This window comes from Protopterus annectens, chromosome 13.part0 (genome assembly GCF_019279795.1).
Source record: "Protopterus annectens isolate FY-2018-M chromosome 13.part0, PAN1.0, whole genome shotgun sequence".
Taxonomy (NCBI): Eukaryota; Metazoa; Chordata; order Ceratodontiformes; family Protopteridae; genus Protopterus; species Protopterus annectens.
In genome coordinates this window covers 56,221,418-56,247,041 of record NC_056747.1, presented here as the reverse complement: position 1 = coordinate 56,247,041, position 25,624 = coordinate 56,221,418, and the positions used below count along the sequence as shown (strand labels likewise).

Sequence of the window (25,624 nt, the reverse complement as noted above, 5' to 3'; positions counted from 1 at the left end):
CAGTGAAATTTTCCTGCTTTTTCATGCAGTTAGAAAATACATTATATAAAGGGAAGTCTTGCCAAATCTATCAGATTTGCAGACCACAATAATGCTGTCACTTGCTGTTAATTTTCCCATTTCTAGGTGGGAGTTGCTTGTCTTGGTTGGGTCAAAATTGCTTGCACCCAGCAGTGCTCGCTGGTCAAGATGGTGAAAATATAAGCAAAGGATAACTCATTATAACTTTGACAAGTCAAGAAATCCTTGATAGTTTCAAAGTAGACAGGGACATTATAGGGGTCTTAGTGGGTATGTTTGACCCACCATAGGAGTACTGGAGGAATGCATGGACTTTCTATCCCTATGGACACTAAAGAATGTATAGCCTTCACTATACTTGCCAGAGGAACCTTCCAGAGAGAGACTGGGGGCACTTTGGATATTTCACAGGCTTCTGCCTCTGAGGTACTCTGGCAAATCCTGGATGTACCCTTGGCACATGTGGGTCAATACGTCTATTTCCTAGTGTCACCTCAGGATAGAGCCAGGATGGTGAGTGCCATTCATGAAGTGGCACATTTCTCTGAGGTGCTCAATGCGATAGATTGCAGCCATGTTGCAATTAGACTCCGTCTGGTCCACAGGATGAGCATTACTACAAGAGGAAGGGCTACCATTCCATCAATTGTCAGGCAGTGTGTGATGCATGGGGATTTATTTATTTATTTTTTATTTATTTTACATTTGTTAACTGAGCTAGTCTAGCTGGATATATGTCCATTTTCAGTAGAGGCCCGGGGAGAAAAGCTCCAAACATGAACAGTGACAAAGTTAACAATGCACAGAAACATAAAGGATCACAGTACAGTGTAGCATTAGTCTAGAAGCAGTTATAATAATACATTTTTAAACTTTAACAATTTTAGTAAAAATTATAATAAATAATTATACAAAACACAGTAGAAGGTATGAGCAAGTCTCAGGTAGGGGAAGAGAACATAAACGTTATTCTCATAAATCAAAGATAGAATAGTAACTAGTTTTGGAGACATAGGTTACGGGAGTAGGGATAGGGGATAGAGGTAACTAGTTTTGGAGACATAGGTTACAGGAGTAGGGATAGGGGTAAGAGGTAACTAGTTTTGGAGACATAGGTTATGGGAGTAGGGATAGGGGTAAGAGGTAACTAGTTTTGGAGACATAGGTTACGGGAGTAGGGATAGGGGTAAGAGGTAACTAGTTTTGGAGACATAGGTTACGGGAGTAGGGATAGGGGTAAGAGGTAACTAGTTTTGGAGACATAGGTTACGGGAGTAGGGATAGGGGTAAGAGGTAACTAGTTTTGGAGACATAGGTTACGGGAGTAGGGATAGGGGTAAGAGGTAACTAGTTTTGGAGACATAGGTTACGGGAGTAGGGATAGGGGTAAGAGGTAACTAGTTTTGGAGACATAGGTTACGGGAGTAGGGATAGGGGTAAGAGGTAACTAGTTTTGGAGACATAGGTTACGGGAGTAGGGATAGGGGTAAGAGGTAACTAGTTTTGGAGACATAGGTTATGGGAGTAGGGATAGGGGTAAGAGGTAACTAGTTTTGGAGACATAGGCTACGGGAGTAGGGATAGGGGTAAGAGGTAACTAGTTTTGGAGACATAGGTTATGGGAGTAGGGATAGGGGGTAAGAGGTAACTAGTTTTGGAGACATAGGTTACGGGAGTAAGGATAGGGGTAAGAGGTAACTAGTTTTGGAGACATAGGTTACGGGAGTAGGGATAGGGGTAAGAGGTAACTAGTTTTGGAGACATAGGTTACGGGGGTCGGGATAGGGGTAAGAGGTAACTAGTTTTGGAGACATAGGTTACGGGAGTAGGGATAGGGGTAAGAGTAAAAGTGAAGAAAATACCAGTCTGGGTTAGCGCATGGACAAAGCCAGTGAGCTTTCAGATGTTCTTTAAGATGTTTTTTAAAAAGAGAGGTAGAAGCAAGCGTAGATAATTCTGAAGGAAGCTGGTTCCAGAATTTTCCTGCAGTGTTTGAGAAGAGTGAATCCCCAGCTTTGTTGTTAGCTTTATTTGAGGAAACTAGAAGCTTATTAGCAGAGCGTAGTGTGGCTAGATTTGTATATGGTGTAATTAGATTAGTGAGGATAGGGGTGTTGTTAGGGTGGTATAGGATCTTTTGTGTAATAAGTAATTGTTGACAGAGTATATGGTTTTGCAATTCTAGCCACCCTAGCTGTTTGAAGTTAAGGCAGTGGTGAGTTTTAAAGACGGAGCATGTGATGAATCTAGCTATGCTATTATAACAGGTGGAGAGTTTAGAGAGGTTCTTTTTGGATAGGTTAGTATATATAACAGAGGCATAGAAAAGAGTGGAAATGAGGTGGGTTTGGGCAATAGTTTTCCTTGCAGAAGGGGTAAGGAAGGGTTTGATTCTATAGAGGGTGCCAAGTTTTTTGTTAACAGACTTTATAGTGGAGTTGATGTGTTCATCATAGCTGAGACGATTATCAATTGTTACACCTAGTAGGTGGGTTGTAGTATCTGGGGTAATGTTGGTACCATTGTTAGAGGTTATAGAGAAGAAAGGAGTAGGTGATTTGTGAGTAGGGGTAAAAAGCAGTAGTTTTGTTTTTTGGGGATTTAAGAGGAGGCAGTGTTGCATAAACCAGTTTTCAACATTTTGAAAAACAGTTTGGGTAAGGGAGTGGAGAGTGGCTATATTCTTGGCTGTACAGATTAAGGTGGAGTCGTCAGCATATTGAATGCAGGAGGCTTGAGGTATGATCATGTGTAAGTTATTAATAAATAAGGAGAAGAGTAGGGGACCTAGGATAGAGCCCTGGCGTACTCCAATATTAACTGGGAGTAGAGAAGACAGATTGTTCTGCCAGAGTACTGCTTGCTGTCTATTTTCCAGATAAGACCTAAACCATTGTATAGCTTGAGGATCGAGAGAATGGGCATTTAGTTTGTCTAGTAGTAAGTTATGGTTAACCATACCGAAGGCTTTCGACAGGTCAATAAATAGTGCAGAGGAAAAAAAGTTATTGTTACGATTTTTATATATAGAGTCGGTAAAGGATAAGAGGGCAGTCAATGTGCTATGGAATGGCCTAAAGCCATGTTGGCAGTTTTCAAGTAGGTTATTTTGTAGTAAATGGTTAAGTAGTTGTTTGTGAATACATTTTTCCATAATCTTAGCTAAAGGGGAGAGAAAAGCAATAGGGCGAAAGTTAGAAAGCTCTGTAGAAGGTCCACCTTTGTGTAGAGGGATGATGTGGGATATCTTCCATAGAGCAGGGATTTTGCCTTCTGAGATAGTTCTGTTAATAAGGATAAAGATGGGATAGCCTATGGCTTTTGTGGCTATTTTCAGGTATTCAGATGGGAGATGGTCAGCAGAAGGGGTGCAAGGTTTCAGTTTTTGAAGTAGCTTACAGATGAGGGATGTAGATACAGGTTGTATTTGAAAGGTAGGCAATGAAGTATTGCAGGTATTTGTTTGGGAAGTAGTGAAAGGTGGTAAAGAATTGGCAAGGGTTAGAATGGTTTCTGTAAAGTAGTTATTAAAGGCATCAGGGATCTGGTTGGAGTTATTATGGTTGAAACCAGTTGGATCTGGAGTAGTGGTGTGGCCTGGCTGAAGAAGTTTGTTTATTCCAGACCAAAATTTTTGTGGAGTTTGTTGGCTGGTTTGTTGTAGTTGAAGGTAGAAGTCTTTTTTGTCTCTAAGAATATCCTTCTTGGTAGCATTTCTTAGCTGTTTATAGTGAAGGTGGTTTGTTGGGCATTTGGTAGCTCTCCATTTAGCCCAGATTTTATTTCTGAGGAATATCTTCTGCCTAGTTTGTTTTGTGAGCCATGGGGCAGATTTGGTTCTTATTCTAGTAGAGCGATAAGGTGCATGGCAGTCGAGGATTTGAAGAAAGTTAGTATTAAAGTAGGTAACGGTTAGTGGTGACCAGTCATATGCTTGCAATTCGGTTAGGAAGCTGTCTGGATCAAAGAATTTTTTTAAGCGGCAGGTTTTGAGGTTATGAGTAGTTGGAATATGGACTTTTTGTCTAATAATGTAGGTAAGCATGTGGTCGCTAATGTCGTCGGGAAGGGTTTCTGGAGTATAAGTTTCAGGGTGGCTATTTATAAGGATCTAATCCAGAGTAGTTTTCTTATTGCTAGGTTTGTGAATTCTCGTAGGAGTTGTTATTAATTGTGAGAAACCAAAGAGGTTTATGTGATTGGTAGGATTTAGAGAACTGCAAGTGGACCAGTCTATGTTAAAGTCACCTAGTACAATGGTCTCCTGGGGTAGTTGGGTAGAGAGGTGACTAAGTAGGTTCTCAAGAGTATTGGTATTATTACCTGGGGGTAGATACATACAAATTAGATAGATTTGGAGTTACTGATTTGGAGTTTGGTGGTTAGGATTTCAGATTTGGTGGCAAATGATGGAAGCACATTAATGGGGGAAATTTGGAGGTTAGATTTATAGAGAATGGTTATACCTCCACCTTTTTTTGTTTTTACGGTCATTTCTAAGGATGTTATAGCCAGGAGGGGTAATTTCCTGGTCCAGAGTAGATGGTTTTAGCCAAGTGTCAGTAAGACATAGTATATCAAATGAGTGTACATCAAGGAGAGCATGTAGATGGGAAATTTTATTGTTAATACTTCTAATGTTAAGGTGAGCTATCAAGAGAGAGTTACATGGTTTAGTTAGTGTAGAAACTATAGGCAATGTTAAATTGGTTGGGTTACTGGTGTAGTTAGTATTGGGGCCAGGGTTTGGATGAATATCACCATCTAGGAGGGGGTGTTGCTGGGGGTAATGTAGAAATTTAAGGAGTTTATAGAGGTTATTAAAAGTCTTTTTGGTAGAGAAGTAGATAATGTGGGTTGTTCTGTGAAATTTTGGTAGCATATAGTTGGAGTTACAGGTTATGTTACTGTGGTTAGGGGAGAAGATGAAAGAAGATGTTAACGTTTGACAGATGTAATGGTTTTGTTCAGAGAGAGAAAGATATTCAAAGGAGGTGAGTGAGTAAGATATGGTAAGACAGGCTATTATGGTAGTTAAGAGTATTATGTTAGAGAAAATATGTTTATTTTTTGGGGCCATGGTAAAAAGTAGTTTTAAGTAGGGAATAGTTTGTGTAAGTAGGTGTTGTAGAAAGAAGAAGAGAGTTATGGAAGAGATTGAGCAGGGTATAAAATAACAGGTAAGAAATTAGAGGAGGTTTAGATAAGAGGTAGAATTGGGAAGTCAATGAGTGTAGTGGATGGTTAGTAATGGCAGGGAGTGGTTCAAAAGAGAGTTGAGTAGTTCTAATTAGGAGAGAGAGCTATGGGAGTGGCCTGGTGATGATGTGGTAAGTGATGGGATAAAATAGAAGGGGAGAGTGGTTAGTGAAGTATAACTCTAAGACCACTGGGGGTGTGTGGGAATTGGGGGTAGGGTAGGGGAGTAGAGTGAGTCTGCAGGGTGAACGGAGCAGGTAGAAGCAGGCAATGGAGCAGCTAGAGGAGAAACAATCAGTCAGTAGAGCTGAATACTGAAGGTAAGTTAAGTAAGCCTGAAGTGGGAAGGAGCAGAGATAAGTATGGAGTCTATTAGAAAACAGGGGAGTGTAGCAAGTTAGAATAAAGGGTACAGTGTGAAGTTTCAGAGTAGTTCAAGGTCATAGAAGTATAGAGTAAAACAATCAGAATAACAAAGGGGTAAGCAGGAGAAATATTAGAAGGGGTAGGGGTGCCACCTACTGGGCAAAGCTAGAATTACAAGCAAATACAGTAAGGGGTGTAGGCTTATTGCCAGATTAGGGAAGGGGGAAAAGCTAGTAAGAGGGGTACTAAGAGGTGGTCTAGGAGTTTTGTGTACAAGGTAGCTAGTAGGGGGGTAAGGGGCTGCTGGCTGACCGGGCTCAGGGCGTGCTTTAGAACCCCTGAAGCAACAGTGAACGGTAGTATGTTTTACAGGCAGGACATAGATAACATACTTTCTTATTTCCTTGAGAGAGGGAGCAGGGAGTAGAGGCTGAGAGATGAAGCCATGGTTATTTGTTGGACGGGTCCTTTGTCACCAGATAGGTAGGTTCTCAGAAAATTATAGACTGGAACAGCACAGTGAAGAGCAGGGTACTTGTGGGAGAGAGAGAGACAACAGTGGTGGTGAGTAGCAAGAAGCTAGCATTAACATAAAATATGATATTAGGACAATAGTTGTAACAGTTAGAAAATTGTACATTCACTTATATATTAGAAGCTACCAGTATCATAAGAGAGGCTTGTATTTTGTTATATCAATTATCTAGCAGTTTATACTATGTAGGCTCAGTAGAACAACATATAACTCATTAGTTTAAAGTTATCATCTGACACAAATACATGAGAAAAACAGTGCAGCCAAAATCAGGAACAATGCATAGAAAATATCAGGATTGCTATATATTAACACCTGAATGAGAGTTAGGGCTTGTAGCAGGCTCAAAGTCTGCACTAGGCTTTGGACAAGGAGTCCGCACATTAATTGATTCAGCATATGACATAAGCTTCCTTGTGGTTAGCAAGAATGCTAAAAGTCATTACCCAGCCTTTTAAATAAGTCTGTATATATCTATTTATAGTGATACCTATTTAAAATAAAACTTAGTATAAGTAGATGTGGTTTCCAGTCATCCTAATGGCCATGGTATAGCTTCAGCGTGGTTAGCGTGAGGCTGAAAAGACTTTTCCTGGCCTTTTAATTATACAAATATGTGTGTAATAAATAATATTTCTAGTATACGACTGTAATTAACTAAAAGGTGATATGATACCCAAAAATCCTGAAAGGCCGAAGCACAGGCAGCAGTTGCATCAACTATGGCATTTCATCACACACATAGAAACAGCCACGTGGGCCTCGGACTGCTAATGGTAATGCAGTTTAATTTGGATATAGAAAATACAAATTAAGCTATAACTAGTCAATACAGTTTAATTTAGATATAGATACTAGAAACTGGGCTGTAACTTCCTATTTGCAATCCAGCCAATACTGGCTAGAAACATATCTCAAGAAATATATACAGCTCCCGACTTGCAGTCCAGCCATTACAGGCTGCAAAGTGTAACTCAAAAAGACCTACATCAATCTTTGTAAGCCCCCCAAGTAAAGCTAGCTTCAATTTAATAATGGCTATGGCTCCTGACTTGCAGTCCAACAGTTACAGGCAACCCAATATAATTCAAAATGACCTACAGTAGTCTTAGAAAGCCCCCAAATCGAGCTGGTTGCAGTTTTAATAGCATAGCCATTATAGGCTACAAAACTAGAGAAAACTAGAATCAGAGCAGGTTAAAGAAAGTCTGTTTAAGCTGTCGACTCGACTAGCTCTCAGTATATAAAATAGCCGTTACAGGTTAAAGCTAGCAATCAAACAGTACAAACAGCAGCTGTTTTGGCCTAAGGGGAGTGTTCGTACTTTTGTTTCTGCGTAGCAAGCAAAGAAAAAGCATACATTTAACATTTAACAATCATGCCGAACATGATCAGACATTTAAATGTAGCCCAAGTTGCAACTGTTTAAAAAGCCGTTCCGGACATAATTCCAGCACCTTAAAACCTTTTCAAAGTATATGTTTCAGCATAACAAACATAGAAACAGCATGGAAATTACCATAAAACAAGCATACCAGCTTTACAATTAACATTATAAACGTAGCCCAAGCTGCAGCTGATAAGCAGCTGTTACCGACATAATTCCAGCACCTGAGACATAGCCTCTCATAAGGAGGTACCACGGGGGTGATTTAACACTAAATGGCCATAACTGGCGTACTAAAACAAAAACAAACAGTCTTCATATAGCAAGACACCAGCAGAGAAGGTTATGGTGTTAAGGCACAAAGTAAAAATAATAATAGTCTGACTTTAAGCATGTAAATAATAGTTAAACACTATTTTCATAGGGCACAACAAATACAGTCAACCGAGCACTACTTACCAGAGGGAAAAGATGCTGGGCCAGGAGCGGACAGCAGCCTGGGGCAGTACAAGGGTATTAAAGATGGCGCCACGCCAGACTAGGGGTATTTATGGATTTCAGAAGAATAAAGGCAGAGAGGGGAGCGGTGAAAGGTGATGAATCAGTAGAATCAGGAGGGGGAGGTGACAGACTAACAAGAAGGCTATTGGTTATCCTAAAGGTGCTGAGTAAGGATTCTGGGGCTACAGAAGCCAGGAATGTAAAGAAGTGAAGACAGGTTAGGTCTTAGGGATAAGATAAGTTAGAGTATTGGGGGTGGTGGTAGGGTCCAAGATCTACAGTCATAGACAGGCAATGGAGCAGCTAGAGGAGAAACAATCAGTCAGCAGAGCTGAATACTGAAGGTAAGTTAAGTAAGCTTGAAGTGGGAAGGAGCAAAGATAAGTATGGAGTCTATTAGAAAACAGAGGAGTGTAGCAAATTAGAATAAAGGGTACAGTGTGAAGTTTCAGAGTAGTTCAAGGTCATAGAAGTATAGAGTAAAACAATCAATAACAAAGGGGTAAGCAGGAGAAATATTAGAAGGGATATGGGTGCCACCTACTGGGCAAAGCTAGAATTACAAGCAAATACAGTAAGAGGGGTATGCTTATTGCCAGATTAGGGAAGGGGGAAAAGCTAGTAAGAGGGGTACTAAGAGGTGGTGTAGGAGTTTTGTGTTCAAGGTAGCTAGTGGGGGGGGTAAGAGGCTGCTGGCTGACCGGGCTCAGGGCATGCTTTAGAACCCCTGAAGCAACAGTGGACGGTAGTATGTTTTACAGGCAGGACATAGATAACTTACTTTCTTATTTCCTTGAGAGAGGGAGCAGGGAGTAGAGGCTGAGAGATGAAGCCACGGTTATTTGTTGGATGGGTCCTTTGTCACCAGGTAGGTAGGTTCTCAGAAAATTATATACTGGAACAGCACAGTGAAGAGCAGGGTATTTCTTATTTCCTTGAGAGAGGGAGCAGGGAGTAGAAGCTGAGAGATGAAGCCACGGTTATTTGTTGGATGGGTCCTTTGTCACCAGGTAGGTAGGTTCTCAGAGAATTATAGACTGGAACAGCACAGTGAAGAGCAGGGTACAGAGGGAAAAGACTCTGGGCCAGGAGCAGACAGCAGCCAGGGGCAGTACTAGGGTATTAAAGATGGCGCCACGCCAGACTAGGGGGGATTTATGGGTTTCAGAAGAATAAAGGCAGAGAGGGGAGGGGTGAAAGGTGATGAATCAGTAGAGTCAGGAGGGGGAGGTGACAGACTAACAAGAAGGCTATTGGTTATCCTAAAGGTGCTGAGTAAGGATTCTGGGGCTACAGAAGCCAGGAATGTAAAGACGCGAGGACAGGTTAGGTCTTAGGGATAAGATAAGTTAGAGTATTGGGGGTGGTGGTAGGGTCCAAGATCTACAGTCATAGACAGGGAATGGAGCAGCTAGAGGAGAAACAATCAGTCAGCAGAGCTGAATACTGAAGGTAAGTTAAGTAAGCCTAATAGTGATGCAGGAATAATTAGAGGGGGTGTGACCACTGGTGGATGTTGCCAATGTCTGCAGCAGCATGACACAGCATCAGTGGGCACTGACAACATCCCACGTTGCATCCTAAAGAACTTAAAACATAACCTAACAGACCCACTTGGATCCCTATTTAACCATAGTTTCCAGACAGACTGTTCTGGCAGAATGGAGAATAGCAACAGTCATCCTTCTGCACAAGAGTCTGCCCAGCATCCTGGCAGTGCCCATGGTTCCCATATGTGGCACACTAGCTCACTCTACCACCTCCTCCTGCAAGGTAGGATGCCCAGTGGCCATCTTGTTGGCAAGTGAAAAATTACCTTTTTTGTTTACATTTAAGTAGTTATTAGTGTTAAAATGTATTGCTGAATGCTATTTCTTTTTGTTTTTGTCATCCCCACCCTTTTCTCTCTATGTGTCCTTTTTGGCTCTCCACAAGAGCCATGGCTCAAGACATCAGTAAAAATTCCAGTGGAGGTGCAGAGGACACATATAACACATCCCTGTTCTAGACTCATATTGTCATTGAGAGGATGTTTGGCTTCCTGAAGAGCCATTTCAGGTGACTCAATGATTTTGGGGGTGACCTTCAGTATCACCCAGCTACTGCAAGAAGGATGTTTACTGCATGTTTCATTCTGCATAGCATGATCATGCACTGGCTGGTTATGAAGTCACCCATGTTGTTACTGAAGCTGCTAGTTCCAGTCTCACTGTGACCAATGGTGACTAGTCAGCAGCACTGGTAAGGGACCCCATGCAGAAGGTTCATGCATGACATTGGTTGTGCAGGTAACGAGGTGGCATCTGGTCCAGAACTATGCACCAGGACATTCAGGTTAGTGTTTCCTTTATTGTAAAAAACACATAGATTATAACTGAAGTGTGCAATGATATCTGTGGGCTATGCTGTTTCATGTTCAATCTACTGTCACCATTCATCTGAAATTCTCTCATCTTAAAAGATGTTTTTTTTCATTTAGAAAAGTTAATCATATTATTTTTTGTGAAAGTCGTGCCTGAGTCCTCACTGACACCTGTTCAGTGATGTCATAAGGCATCATATAAATAATAATCTCATTTTTCACTGTTTTCACAAATAAATTCTGCTGTTGTGCTTTTCTTATAGAAGTCCTGAATGTCCTTGTCATTCAGTATTTCATGAGTTAATGCAATGAAAACATATTACACTGTTTTATATATTATATTTATGCCATTTCTTCTCAAATTCTGTTTGCTGCAGTATTATACATCAGATAATTTTCATGTTGTCATGCACAATAATGTGTGACTTCTGAGTGTAAGAGATATTATTTGTGCAGTGCTGAGGGTGAAGTGGCAGCAGTGGAAGCTTACATGGTGGGATACCCATTTTAATCTAGAATTATCATTATTATATTTCTCTTTTTGCATATTAATACTTTTATTTTGTAGGTGACTGCCACTTGTAACAGTGGTAATTATATATATATTTTCCAGCTTTCCTTGACAGTTTACAGAGCACGTTTGCAGGGATGAAATGCATACATTTGCAAAGTTGGTTCCACCTCACCCCAAATATTTCTTTTTTTTTGTTATATTATTCTCATTCAAATTAAACATATAGCTGCGTATCCGAAGGTAAAAGTGAAAGCTACAGAAGTATCAGATATGATTCACAGTAGTTGAAGATCAAATGAGTCATATACATCTTCTAAAGATAAGCTAGCTGTTGGTGACAGTCATTTTGAAAACAGCTTACCATGAGAACTATGAAATGAGTTAGTCCGATGGCATGACCTACTTGACGCAGGTGATCCTGCAGCCACTAAACTGACAGTGCTGCATGACTGTTATTGTGACCTCAAGTGTAAGGATTTGCTAGGTGTACATGGGCACTGATATTGCCTGCATGAAATCTGTTTTGCTTGTTCACTTTGACTGCTTACATTACTTTTGGAAAAGCAGTGGTATTGTTGTGTGATCTCCCTGCATGTGTTCAGACAGTACCCTGCCCATTTCCAAATGCAAAACAGACTCCATCTTGACTCTGCTATGTCCTAACTAACATACAAATGGTGGTGGCCACTAATGCTTGGTGTGCCAACATACTAATCATTAGTGCAATCATGGAATTATCCCTAATCTGTGCCATTTCCAAGTAATGCTGGAAATCCTCATGCATACCCTGGACTCTGACCATTTCCAACTGACACTCTGTGGCAGTGCTCTGAGCCCAAATAATGTCACTGCACACTTCCTGTTGGACAGCGAGTGCTTTGTGTTACCTGGGATGGATGTAACAAATTCCTGCACCTGGCTTCCCTGTGTAATGGTGTCTCTGGAAAATGTTACTTTGATTTGGAGATACTGGTGTTAAGGTGAATGGTTGTTTTTCTTGTGTATCATGTGTTTGACTTTGTGATGCCCTGTTACTTCTTGTGGAGTTTATAACATTTTGTGGGGTCTGAGATTCTGCCATTAAACATGGGGACTGCCGGCCACTTCCCCTCAGGATGCCTCATAAATGTAACTATGTTATCATCAGCAGCAACACCCATTCTGCTGCTGAAACCATCCAAATTTATTGCAATAGTAGAATTGTTTGCTTCTGGTACTGACCCTGTAAAAATTATTTGAAAACATTACTAATAATGAAATAGTATACACAACTGTTTGCTTATAAAGGGGCATAAAGGACTCTTAACAAGACACACTGCCTTCATTGCCATTTTGTGCTGACCTACAAGGTTTACCTATTAATAATTGTCACGTATTTAATGTGATTATTCCTTGTCAAGTGTTGCTGCTGCAGACATTGGTAACATCCACTGGTCTTCACGCCCACCCTTTAATTATTCCTGTATTACTATCTTCTGTGTCATGCTACTGCAGACGTCAATAACATCCACCGGTGTTCACACACCCCTGTAATTATTCCTGTATCACTACCTTCTGTGTCATGCTGCTGCAGACATTGGTAACATCCACCAGTGGTCACACCCCCCTCTAATTATTCATGTATCACTGCCTTCTGTGTCATGCTGCTGCAGACATTGGTAACATCCACCAGTGGTCACACCCCCTCTAATTATTCATGTATCACTGCCTTCTGTGTCATGCTGCTACAGACATTGGTAACATCTACCAGTGGTCACACCCCCCTGTAATTACTCATGTATCATCACCTTCTGTGTCATGCTGCTGCAGACAATGGTAACATCCACCACTGGTCACACCCTCTCTAATTATTCATGTATCACTGACTTCTGTGTCATGCTGCTGCAGACATTGGTAACATCCACCAGTGGTCAGACCCCCCTCTAATTGTTCCTGTATCACTGCCTTCTGTGTCATGCTGCTGCAGACATTGGTAACATCTACCAGTGGTCACACCCCCTGTAATTACTCATGTATCATCACCTTCTGTGTCATGTTGCTGCAGACATTGGTAACATCCACCAGTGGACACATCCCCCTCTAATTATTCCTGCATCACTGTCTTCTATGTCATGCTGCTGCATACATTGGTAACATCCACCAGTGGTCACATCCCCTCTAATTATTCCCGTATCACTGCCTTCTATGCCATGCTGCTGCAGACATTGGTAACATCTACCAGTGGTCACACCCCCCTGTAATTATTCATGTATCATCACCTTCTGTGTCATGCTGCTGCAGACAATGGTAACATCCACCACTGGTCACACCCCCTGTAATTATTCATGTATCACTGCCTTCTATGTCATGCTGCTGCAGACATTGGTAACATCTACCAGTGGTCACACCCCCTTTAATTATTCCTGTATCACTGCCTTCTGTGTCATGCTGCTGCAGACATTGGTAACATCCACCAGTGGTCACACCCCCCTCTAATTATTCATGTATCACTGCCTTCTGTGTCATGCTGTTGCAGACATTGGTAACTTCCACCAGTGGTCACACCCCCCCCTCTAATTATTCCTGTATCACTGCCTTCTGTGTCATGCTGCTGCAGACATTGGTAACATCCACCAGTGGTCACACCCCCTCTAATTATTCCTGTATCACTGCCTTCTATGTCATGCCGCTGCAGACATTGGTAACATTCACCAGTGGTCACACCCCTTTAATTATTCATGTATCACTGTCTTCTGTGTCATGCTGATGCAGACATTGGTAACATGCACCAGTGGTCACACCCCCCTCTAATTATTCATGTATCACTGCTTTCTGTGTCATGCTGTTACAGACATTGGTAACATCCACCAGTGGTCACACCCCCCTCTAATTGTTCCTGTATCACTGCCTTCTGTGTCATGCTGCTGCAGACATTGGTAACATGCACCAGTGGTCACACCCCCCTCTAATTATTCATGTATTACTGCTTTCTGTGTCATGCTGTTGCAGACATTGGTAACATCCACCAGTGGTCACACCCCCTCTAATTGCTCCTGTATCACTGCCTTCTGTGTCATGCTGCTGCAGACATTGGTAACATCTACCAGTGGTCACACCCCCCTGTAATTACTCATGTATCATCACTTTCTGTGTCATGCTGCTGCAGACATTGGTAACATCCACCAGTGGTCACACCCCCTCTAATTATTCCTGTATCACTGCCTTCTGTGTCATGCTGCTGCAGACATTGGTAACATCTACCAGTGGTCACACCCCCCTGTAATTATTCATGTATCATCACCTTCTGTGTCATGCTGCTGCAGACATTGGTAACATCCACCAGTGGTCACACCCCCTCTAATTATTCCTTTATCACTGCCTTCTGTGTCATGCTGCTGCAGACATTGGTAACATCTACCAGTGGTCACACCCCCCTGTAATTATTCATGTATCATCACCTTCTGTGTCTTGCTGCTGCAGACATTGGTAACATCTACCAGTGGTCACACCCCCCTCTAATTATTCATGTATCACTGCCTTCTGTGTCATACTCATTCCCATGGATGGATAAATGGTATTCCTCATCTGGTTTTAATTGAATAATTGTCGGAGCCATATTCCCTCCCCCATAGTGGTATGTCAAATTGCATTATTTTGTTTCTCTTCCATTCATTTTGTTTTCTTAGAGATTCAAATCCCTCAGGAGTGGCCCAGGCATGTAACTCTCAGATTAGGAAGCACTCACCTTCTGCCTACCTTGAGATATCCAGCAGGGTCGGGGTGGTGTCACTGGTTCTGCAGGCACCTCTCTACATGGTAGCCTGGCAAACCTCAATCAAAGGAGCCTTTGGAACTTGGTACAGGATGTTTTGCAGCAGATAGTGGACAGACAGATTCAGCCTGTCAAAGCCTCTCTTCAGCATATTGAAGACGCACTCTCCCATTTGGTGCTGACCACCACACCAACACAGGCCTCTATCTCCTCAAAATTGGGGGTCCTCACTGCACCACCATCTCACAGTGGAAGTGTCTGAGGCTCTGTTGACTGGGGACTCCTGCATCATCTCTTCCTTGGTCCTACTTCCCTTACCCTCTTACCAATTTCCTACCCATACTACCCTCTCATATAAAAAATATTTGGAAAAATAAAGGAGATCTGTCACCTGACTAAAAGACAGTGCCCCTCATCTCCTGCCTCCTATAGCACACACCCTCTTGATGTTTTCCTTCTGTGTTACCCTCTTTTTGTCTCCCCTTTTTCAGTCGTTGATATCTCCTGCTTTCTATTCTTTAATAAAACCTTCACAGTGTCCACGTAAGGATATCCCTATATAAAACATTATAAACCCTTTATTTGTTTTAATTTAGATTATATACAGTGTAAAATCTACTGCTTGCTTTATACTTTTCAAGTGTGACTGCGCTTAGCCACTCTCAGACGTGATACCCAAATGCATACAAATTAATAAGTTGCTTCAGGCTTTTGAATATTAATTTACAAATTCCTAACCCTGACTTTTACATACTTTGTGCTTTTGCCATAAATGGGCATGCTTTTAAAAATGGCTTCACTGTTTCTAATTCAACACAAATAACCTAATTTGAGCTTTTCTCCCTAGGTATCCACTGAAAAATAATTTCCTGGTAAATAAATAAATTATTAGCATATGTGTCTAGCAGTGCTACTCGCAAATAACAGTGACACATTTGAGAAGTACCAGACTATAAGTTTTGTGCAGAGCAAATGCTGGCAGAGTTGTCTGCATATCATACAAGAGTGGCAGTTTTGGATGCTCTCTGGGGGTCATAAATTAAATTACAATAGTGCCAAGAATGGATCCCGCTTGTAGCCCCATGTATTGCTTTTATGTACAGCCTTGATGTTACTATTACATGTATTGTCTATGCCTTCTGACTGGTGTCGGGATGTATAGGTACCAAAGGAAATAAATATTTTTGCTTGATTGGTACTGTTTACCTGGTTAATAAATAAATAAAACCAATTGTCTTGCACATCTGACCATAGCTGTAACAGAATTTGCTAAAAGACTGATACAGAACATATCTCAGATATTTTAATTTCACCGCACTGGGTTTCTTAGCAGTTTAAAGCCTGACCATTTTTCATCTAAATTGGGTAAAAACCAGGCAGTTGCAGTGCACAGACTGTGAAAGATTCTACAGATATCCATGCTTGCTTTCTACTAGTAAGGATACATAGGCAGTTCCCTACTTGTACCTTATCTTTAAATTGTGACAAATAAATACAGTGTCATCAGTGTCAAGCCTTGGCCTTATTGTGGCTTAAATGTCACCCTGTCAGAAGTGGTAGTCCCACACGTCAGAAAACATTACATATAAAAAGGAATAAAAATACAACAAATTGTGACATTCATTCTAAACACTTTAAAGTGTTTTTCAGGAGAATATAAAGGTCTGTGCTCCTCATGTTTTTGTTACGTACGTATAGTAACTCCAAGATCACTGTACAGGGAGTATTTTGAAGTACTGTAACCTCAGACCTAGCAGTATTTCCCATTTCTCATTTTCATCCTTACTGTTCCGAGTCATAATTACAGTTCCTCAGAACTTCAGTTCAAATTTTTGAATTTGCTGTTTTATATTATAGAATATACTATACTGTAAACTATATTTTATGGTACACCATTTTATAAAAATCAGTTGAGATTTAAGTCAGTTATTGCATGCAAATGTTTGCCACTAAAATGCAAAGCATGTTTCAGCATCAAAAGTGTTGAAGGAATACAATGGATAAAGATTTTTTTTTAGGAAGCTAACAATGATGTATCTGCATTTGATTTATATCATTGCAATATATTCAGTAATGAGTTTTATTAAAAGTTCAAACAGATGACATTGTCTTATTCAGTTTGCATACCTCATCTGAACTGTTTTTAAAGGGATGTTAAAAATAAAATTATTTCAAATCCTGCCCTTTATTAGTCTGGCATTAGCACAAACACTTGTACTGGGAGCTTTTTATTTCAGGTGGGTTTAGAAGCAAATATGCTGACTGTTGGGAGCTGATACAGTGAGCTATAAAGTACTTAAACAAATGTTGCAGTTGCATAATAGTTTGTTTTCTTCCTCAGGTGATAAGAATTTTCAGTGCAACAAATCCTTAACAACAGTGCTCAATGGGAAACTACCAGAGTCTAACTCAAAATTTCATAAGAAACAGGGTAAAGGTACTGTTGATGTCTGGTGGCTGTTTGATGATGGAGGTAAGAAAAAACATTATTAGACTGTAAACAATGAAAAGAGAAAACCTCATCTGCTTAAGCAACTCAAAACATATCAGATTGTCAAATTTCTGTAATGTGTTTCCAAAAGTACTGTTCTTTAATGAATTTCTCTTGTGATAAGTATACCTTCTGGTATACTAGACAATCACTTGGTTGAGTTATAGGAGACTGTAGCTGGCATATATATTGTGAATTTAAGTAACACTATGGTCTTACTAGTCTTTTGGACTTCAGTTAATATTTCTGGAAGACTTAGTCCGATTTCAGAGGTCTCCTCTCAGTAGCTTATCATGGTGGTAATTTATCTTGGTGTAAAAGATTGCATACGACATGTCAAATGAAGACAAAAGGGTTTAATAAATTATAGAGGAAACAAAAAAAATAAATAAATGTGCTTGTAACAAATAAGTCTGCACTCATGGAGTATTCCACTGGAAATGAAAATGCAGGACCAGTGATGATTTATGGAAATTCATTAAGCAAACCTCCACAAGGATACTCCATGATAGTTGAGCTCTTTTGTCCTATATAACTGCAAATGACTTCACTGGAACTAATGTGTGCACATTTGTAACTTCCTTATATATCCTTTATTTTAAAAAAAATGGTGTCTGTCCTTAAAGGTACAGAACACATTAGTACAATACCTTGCCATACCTATTTAAAAAATCTAATTCTTTAATTAAATACTTATTAAAAATGTAAATATGTAAAATGTTCTATCCATTATACCCCCTAGTACTATAGCAAGTGTGTGAAGTAAATTTAAAAACATAAACAAAATCCATAAATGGTTGTTAATTAAAAAAATCTATAAATATTATTAAAATATATAGATATGATATTAAATATGCAGTCCATATTTATACACAATGGGGCTGACTAGTCTTCATAGGCTCATAGGAGGTTACTAGGCTATCGACTCAAAGGTAATTTAAAACTTAGCCTTTTCATCCCAATATAATATCATCGATACTTTAGTCAATACCCAGGATTGTATTTATTAATGATTGCCCATGTCCAGGAGGGCTGTGGGTGCTATCCCTGGTAAGAGTTTATGGTGCTCCATCTACTCGTCCAGGTTCCTTTTGAACAGTGTCATAGAGGTACTCTGCTTCACATGAATTGGCAGCCTATTCCAAAGACGTGTCAGCTGCTGGGAGACAAATCTTTCCCTCTAGTAAGTCCTATTCAAATTGCAGGCCATATTTAAGTCCCTGGAATTGGTAGCTCTAGTCCCATTTGATTAGCAGATGTGCAGTAAACTCATTAGGTTTAGGTCGGAAATTGCTCTGTAAGTCAGGCATAAGTCTCTTAAGAAGTCTATATGATACTGAATATGGTGACAGGAACATTAGTCGGTCTGTGTAAGGTACTTGTTGGAGTCCCTTGATCTTAGTTAGAAACCTCTGAGGTCTCTCCAAGTGCTGCAGGTGCTTTGTACAGTAAATGCAGAAAGGAGCTTTATACTCAATTATGGGCCTGATAAGTGACAAATATAGAGGGGTTATAGCTTCCTTTACTCTAGAGCTGATGCCTTTGTTAATCAAGTTTGCTACGTAGAAAGCCTTCCTAACTACAGTAGACACATGGTGGTCAAAATTAAGGTCACAGTTTACTTGTGATCTAAGATCTCTTACCACTTTGTAGATACATACGGTATTGTTGTTAATTTAATAGTGTGAAGGGGCATTGTTTTTACTGAAGGGAATGTTGATGCATTTCTTTGTATTCAGTTTGAGACCATGACTAAGACACTATCCGATGGTCAGCATAAGACCCTCCTAAAGTATACTGACATCATTTGGGGATTCACTAATTTCACCCAGTTTGCAGTCCTCCACTAACTTGGTCAGTCACAGCCCCTTAGTTTTGGCCTGAACTTCTGAAAAGTATATATCAAAAAAGTAGGGGGCCCAGCACTGACCCTTGTGGCACCCGCTGGTGACAGGTCTGCTGGTTGATGTGGAGTCACCCACTTTGATAGTGTGTGACCGGTTTGTGAGCTAGTTGGCAAACCGTCTTACAACAAAGGGGATTACATTCAGTTTGCTAAGTTTATCAGTAATGCCTGAGTGTGGAATTGTGTCAAAGGCCTTTGCCTAGTCGAGGTATGTTGTATGCAAGATTTGCCCTCTTTAATGGCCCTGGTCATATTTTCAAAGAAATCCACCAAGTTTAACAGGCAGGATCTACCTCTGATTAAGCCAAATTGGGTTGGATGCATGGTTTGGATGTGGCCTATTATTTATTTATTTATGAGGCTCATGATGATGCATTCCATAGATTTACAGATGAGGCTGGTCAAACTTATGGATCTGCAATTCCCTGGGTCTGTTGCTAGGCCACCTTTCTGGAGGGGAGTAACTGTTGCTGTTCTGCATTCTGCAGGAGCAAAGTAGATGGGTATTTCTGATGGGGTTTTGGATAGTGGTTTAATAGGTCACAGCTCAAAAGCAATACTTTTTAGATCAGAGATGTACAAAGATGAGGACTAGACTAATGTACTACAGGTGTATTTAAGGGAAAAACTGTAAAAATTATCTGTCCAGCTATGGCACACAATTGAGCGGCAGTGCATGATGCTGTGCAATGTGTAAACAAGCAGAAACTCACTCAAACATAGGGCTTAAATACCAAAAGCTAAAAACTTCAAAAATAAAAACTTCAAAAAAAAAAAAAATTCGAAAGAACCAATGAGGCTGCTTACTCCAAGCCCTCGACCAATCACCCCCCCCCCCCATCAGACAGGTTCCAATCATTACACGTCTCTCACAAGGGAGCAGAAAGGCCCCTTGCATTCAGTGATGGCTTGGAAAATGTGCTCAGAATACAACAGCCACTAAACACAGACCCATATGCAGCAAACCTGTATCTTGGCTATGCTATAGCTACTAGTTACACTAATTTAGGTGGGAAACACTAAAAATGCGTTGAACATCAGAAAAACAGCAAGGAGACACTAAAGAATGTTTTAAAAAGCAAACAAATCAGTTATTTAAAACACTATTTGGAAGGAAAACAATGCAAACAGAGCAGATAGCTTGCAAATGGTGAAAATAAGAAACAATTACTTTGCAAGCTGTGAAAATAGCAAGAAAAAAGCTTTGCAACAGTGAAAACAGCAATAAAATATGATTTAACAGCCACTATAAGGAAGGCAGATGCAGTAAAAACAATGCAGTATTAAAATACACTATCAAATAAGCAGAACACAATAGAAAAGTGCAGTAAATAGTATAATCAAGCAAAAAAAAAAAAAAAAAAAACAGGCAACTTATGTTTTTGGAAAGCTCAGTAGCCTCTAGTCTTCTGTTATCTCATGACAGACTTGTGGCTGGTAGTCCACCTCAGTTCAGCTCAGTTTTATGTGTGTGTGTGTGTGTGTGTGTGTGTGTGTGTGTGTATATATATATATATATATATATATGTATATATATATATATATATATATATGTATATATATATATATATATATATATATATATATATATATATATATATATATATATATATATATATATATATATATATATATATATATATACACACACACACACACACACACACACACACACACACACAAACAAACACACAGTATATATATATATATATATATATATATATATATATATATATATATATATATATATATATATATATATGGCTCTACTTCACTTGACCTAAAACTCATTTGACTGACACCCAATTGACCTAAATTTCATTTGACTGATAACTCATTCGCCTGACTCCCATTTCAGTGACATTTATGACATAGACTTTTTGTGGGTTTTCCTTCACCTGTGACTTGCTTGTGATAAAAATAATTGCTGTAACTTACAGTGCTGACTGTTAGAATTCCAATAGTCATGTAGAAAGTGTTGTAGTGTTTCTAAATGTGGGTTTTTCTGTTTACATTTTTATGGGAAGTATCTAAAGTAATTTGGTGAATATTTGGTGTGTTCCCAGCAGTCATGGGAGTGTGTAGAATACTGTAAGGCAAGTTAAAGGTTTATGCCCTTTTCCCCACTGTAGTGCGATCCTAGAGTTAGTATATATAATAAGGGGGATGTCCTATTTCTGTTATGAGAGTTAGTAAGTAGTTTTAAGCTCTGTAAAGGGTTAGTTATTGGTGTTGTAAGTGTGCTTGTCTATAGTTTAAGATTTAGTATGTTGAACTTTGTAAGTTGTTAGTGAAATAGGAGTCAATCAAGTGAGTTGTTAGTCAAATGAAATTTAGGTCAACTGGGTGTCAGTCAAATGGGTGTCAGTCAAATGAGTTTTAGGTCAAGTGAAGTAGATCCATATATATATATATATATATATATATATATATATATATATATATATATGTGTGTGTGTGTGTGTGTTGGGCTCGCGTGCGCATGTGTGCTCGCTCACACGTGTGTGCACATATATGTGATTCTGCATATGTTCAAACAAAACCAGTTTTGAACCAACAAGTGATTGCAAAACAAGTGACTGAATCACAGAACATTAAAAATCCCATCTCAAAAAACAAAACACTTGAAAACAAATGTATTTGTAGAGGGGAGGGCTTGCCAGCTATACCCCAAACTCCCCCTTCATATATGTACAGATTCCATTTCAAATCTCATTACCCATAACACCAAACTTCAGAATGTCAAGACTAGAATGATGAACACAGGGCAAGGAACACTTGTCCATCACGTAACAAACACACCCGCCTATGTAAAAACCACCTAGGTGGGGGGCTCTGCCTCCCCCAACTATATATACCAACTCTGGGATTGCACTATAGTAATGAGGAGGGCATATTTCCACATGTTAGGCAAGTGTTTCCTTGCCCAACAAAAATCATCCGTTCATGATTGTAAGTGTTTGTCATTCTTGTCTCTACATTCTGACATTCGGTGTTATGGGTGTGATGCCCGTGCCCTGGCTCAGCAATCAGGGAGCCTCTATCCTCACCACTAACACCAGAGAGGGTGTCTCATATATGAAGAAAGGATAACAAATACACACAGTAAAGTGCAATTTCCCTTAAAAGCACACAGAGATCACAGTCAGTCTGGGGCTGGTGGCTCCCTTGTTTTCCAGGTCCCCAGTAAGACTCTCCACTGGCACAGCTATAGAGTCAAAATCTCAGCCAGCAGGGCAAGCTAAAATCTCCAGAACCCTCTCTGTCCAACCAGTGCTTCGTGTCCCTGCTCAAGTAGCTGACACACACACACTTTGAGATAAGAGTTTATACAACCACACAGACACTTCTGGGGAAGGCTGGCACATGTTCTCCAGCTGTGCCCCCTTTCCCCAAACTATAAGGTAGTACCCTGCCACCACCCAGCTAATATTTATCAGCTACTCAAAGGCCCTTAAAAGGGTGTCCAATTATTACTGTGCAATATTATTATCCAATTGGTAGTATCGCCCAGGGCTAAAGCTATAGGAGTAGCTTTGTACAATTTTATCAAAGGCATGCAAGTACTTGTAAGAGCTTAAATTATCTCTACACAAAACAGCCACAGTTGAAATGTTTTAAAATATTTAATAATAAATAATAAAAACACAAGACAATACTTCTTACTACACAGTGCTAGTCAAGAGTTCAGCGATCACAGAGAAATACTTAAAATAATTCAGTAGTACAGTTCTGACATTACAGAAAAACACTTAGTCTAATCTTTCTAGTTCCTAGCGATTTCTAAAAGAAAACACAAGTCTAAGATGACTTACATATGAAAACAGGCAGAGTGCTGATGAGTTGGATGGTCAAGACAAAAATGCTTAATGTCTTCTGAATCTCTATGTTTAAATTTCTGTTTTCAGTCCTGATTCCCATTACATCATTTTTTACACTTTCCTGGGGTTCCCAGGCTGACAGATACTACATTCTTGTTATCTTGCACCTGCAGGAAACTACAGCTATAAAACACATTCCACATGTAAACTCTAGTAATTATTCCTTAAGTTAGAACAATAGGCAGGATGCTTCACTCCAGACTCATTGACTCCAAATTGTAACTTCAAAGGGACAGACATTAAATAATTTTAACTTCAAAGGACAGACAAGAAATGTTTGACTTAGCTTTCTTTACAGCAGAGGACAATGTTGCTACATTGTTTTAAGTTCAACATTTTACAGCATATTCTTTCATTTAAGAAAACAAGCCTGTATTTCAACATTTCACAGTATTTCCTTTCAATTAAGAAAATGTGTCTGTAGTTCAACATTCATATTTACAAATGATAGAATTATCTATAAAATTCTGTCTGGCTAGGCTGGCAGCCTTCACAATGGGCTTCGGGATTTGAAAGGTAATCCATATGTACACACACACACACACACACACACACACACACACACACACACACACACACACACACACACACACACACACACACACACACACACATATACTGGGGCACCTGTCCCTGTTGCAAACTTGTTAGGGGGTACAATTGTTCATCCTTAACCATTATGCCACACCCTCCATCATCCCAATTCCCAGTCATTCTTTAGTGCAATACCAGCTTTTATAAGTTGGTATTGCATTTTAGGTCAAACCTGAGCTCAGTGTGTGGACTAAACTATAGCAACTGCTTCCTACATTGCAGCAAATAATTTGCTACAGATTAAAAGTAAAAAAAATATTTTTTTCTAACTGAAACTTGAACAGTCTAGTGCTCCATGTGGGGTATAAACTGTATTAATTGCAGTTTTCTACAGTTTAAAAGGGAAATGATATATATGTTTTAAATAAAACCTGAGCATTGTACTGTTCCATGCAGGGTATAAACTGTAGCAACTGCTTGCTATAGTTTATACCTCACACAGAACATTACAGGGTTCAGGCTTCAGTTACAAAATTATTGGCTTTCCTGAAACGGTATGTTTGTCTTCTATGTTTTTCTAGGCTTTGTAATGGTAAACCTACTGTACCATGTTACTATACCTATATCATCTGTTATACATACTGTGGTGCCCCAACACTGGCCCAGTAATCAAGGAGCCTCAATCCTCACCACTAGCACCAGTAGGGGGACGTACATTGGCAGGATGTCAAGTACACGCATGCAGTAAAGTGCAATTTACTTTAAGAGCACACAGAGACCACAGTCAGTCTGGAGTTGGTTTCTCCCTCTTTCTCCAGATCCCCAATAAGACTCCCCACTGGCACAGCTATAGAGCTGAGATCCCAGCTGAGTGACCAAGCCAAAACCACCAACACCCTCTCTGGCCAACCAGTGCTTTGTGTCCTTGCGCGAGTAGCTGACACACATACTCTTTGAGATTTGATTTATATACAAATACACACACACACACACACTTGGGAAAGGCTGGCACAGGTGTACTAGCTATGCCCCCTTTTGCTCAGACTATAGTTAACATTGCCACCATTTTTCCATACATAGTATTTTGTACATCTAAATATATATATATATATATATATTTATGTGAGTATATATATATATATATATATATATATATATATATATATATATATATATATATATATATATATATGGGTCCACTTCTAAATCTCGAGATCCCACAATCTCCACTGTCAAAACTCTGAGTCCATAATGTTGAGATTGCGGAATCTTGAAATCATAAAAAGCACACACCCCCTGCAACCTAAATATACTAATTCCAAGATCGCTGTACAGTGAAGATTGTATATATTAAGTGTCTTGTTTATTAATTATTACTCTGGATTTTAGTCTGTTAAATTATGTTGGAGCTTTTCTGTTCGGGCCTCTGCTGAAAAAGGGCTATTAAGCTCAGTTGGACAAACCCAGTCAACAAATGTAAAATAAATAAATATGTGTGTGTGTGTGTGTGTCTATATAGCCAGGCTTGTTTTTGAAACACCAGTGATCAACATTCATTTGCTCAGTCATTGATGTGTAACTGCCCATTCTTTCCACAGAAGGATAAATTGTCTGAGCATTCCCCTTTTTCTCAAATGGTGTGACCTTGTAGATGGTATAAAAAATAAGCAGGGATATGGGCAGTGTAGCCCACTACATTTGCTGGGTCAGGAGGGCTTGTCCCCCTCCAAGAAATGATTTTTTTTCTCCCGAATCTGCATTAAGGAGCTTTCTCTCATGTTTGCTCACTGTTATACAAAGTAATCACACATGAGTCAAAAGAGAGAGAAAGAGAGACATAGATATAGTCTCTCTCTCTCTCTATATATATGTGAATATATGTGTATGTGTGTGTGTATATATATATATATATATATATATATATATATATATATATATATATATATATGGGTCCCCTTCTGTAGATCGAACTTTTAAATGTTCGAAGATGATATGGCCGAGACCATAACTTTGAACATTTAAAAGTCCGAACGGACTAAATGGAGATCCACATACAAAGCGGAATGGGAAGATTTCCCATTTTGGCAATGTAGTGTAATCTCGGAGTTGGTATATTTAAGTAAGGGGGGGTGGGGGGTGCAAGGGCGTAGCCCCCCCCCTGCTACAGCAGTTTAAT

At 39.7% G+C, this 25,624-nt stretch overlaps 1 protein-coding gene across 1 annotated transcript in view; it reads left to right on the top strand.

The window, feature by feature from the left end:
- The window catches only part of LOC122787830 (solute carrier family 12 member 2-like), a 1,020,929-nt gene that overhangs the window by 780,286 nt on the left and 215,019 nt on the right, over positions 1-25,624 (top strand). Inside the window, exon 20 of the mRNA XM_044054742.1 lies at positions 16,978-17,109. Within this exon, the coding sequence (XP_043910677.1) occupies positions 16,978-17,109 (132 nt within the window). The remainder of the gene's footprint in view (positions 1-16,977; positions 17,110-25,624) is intronic.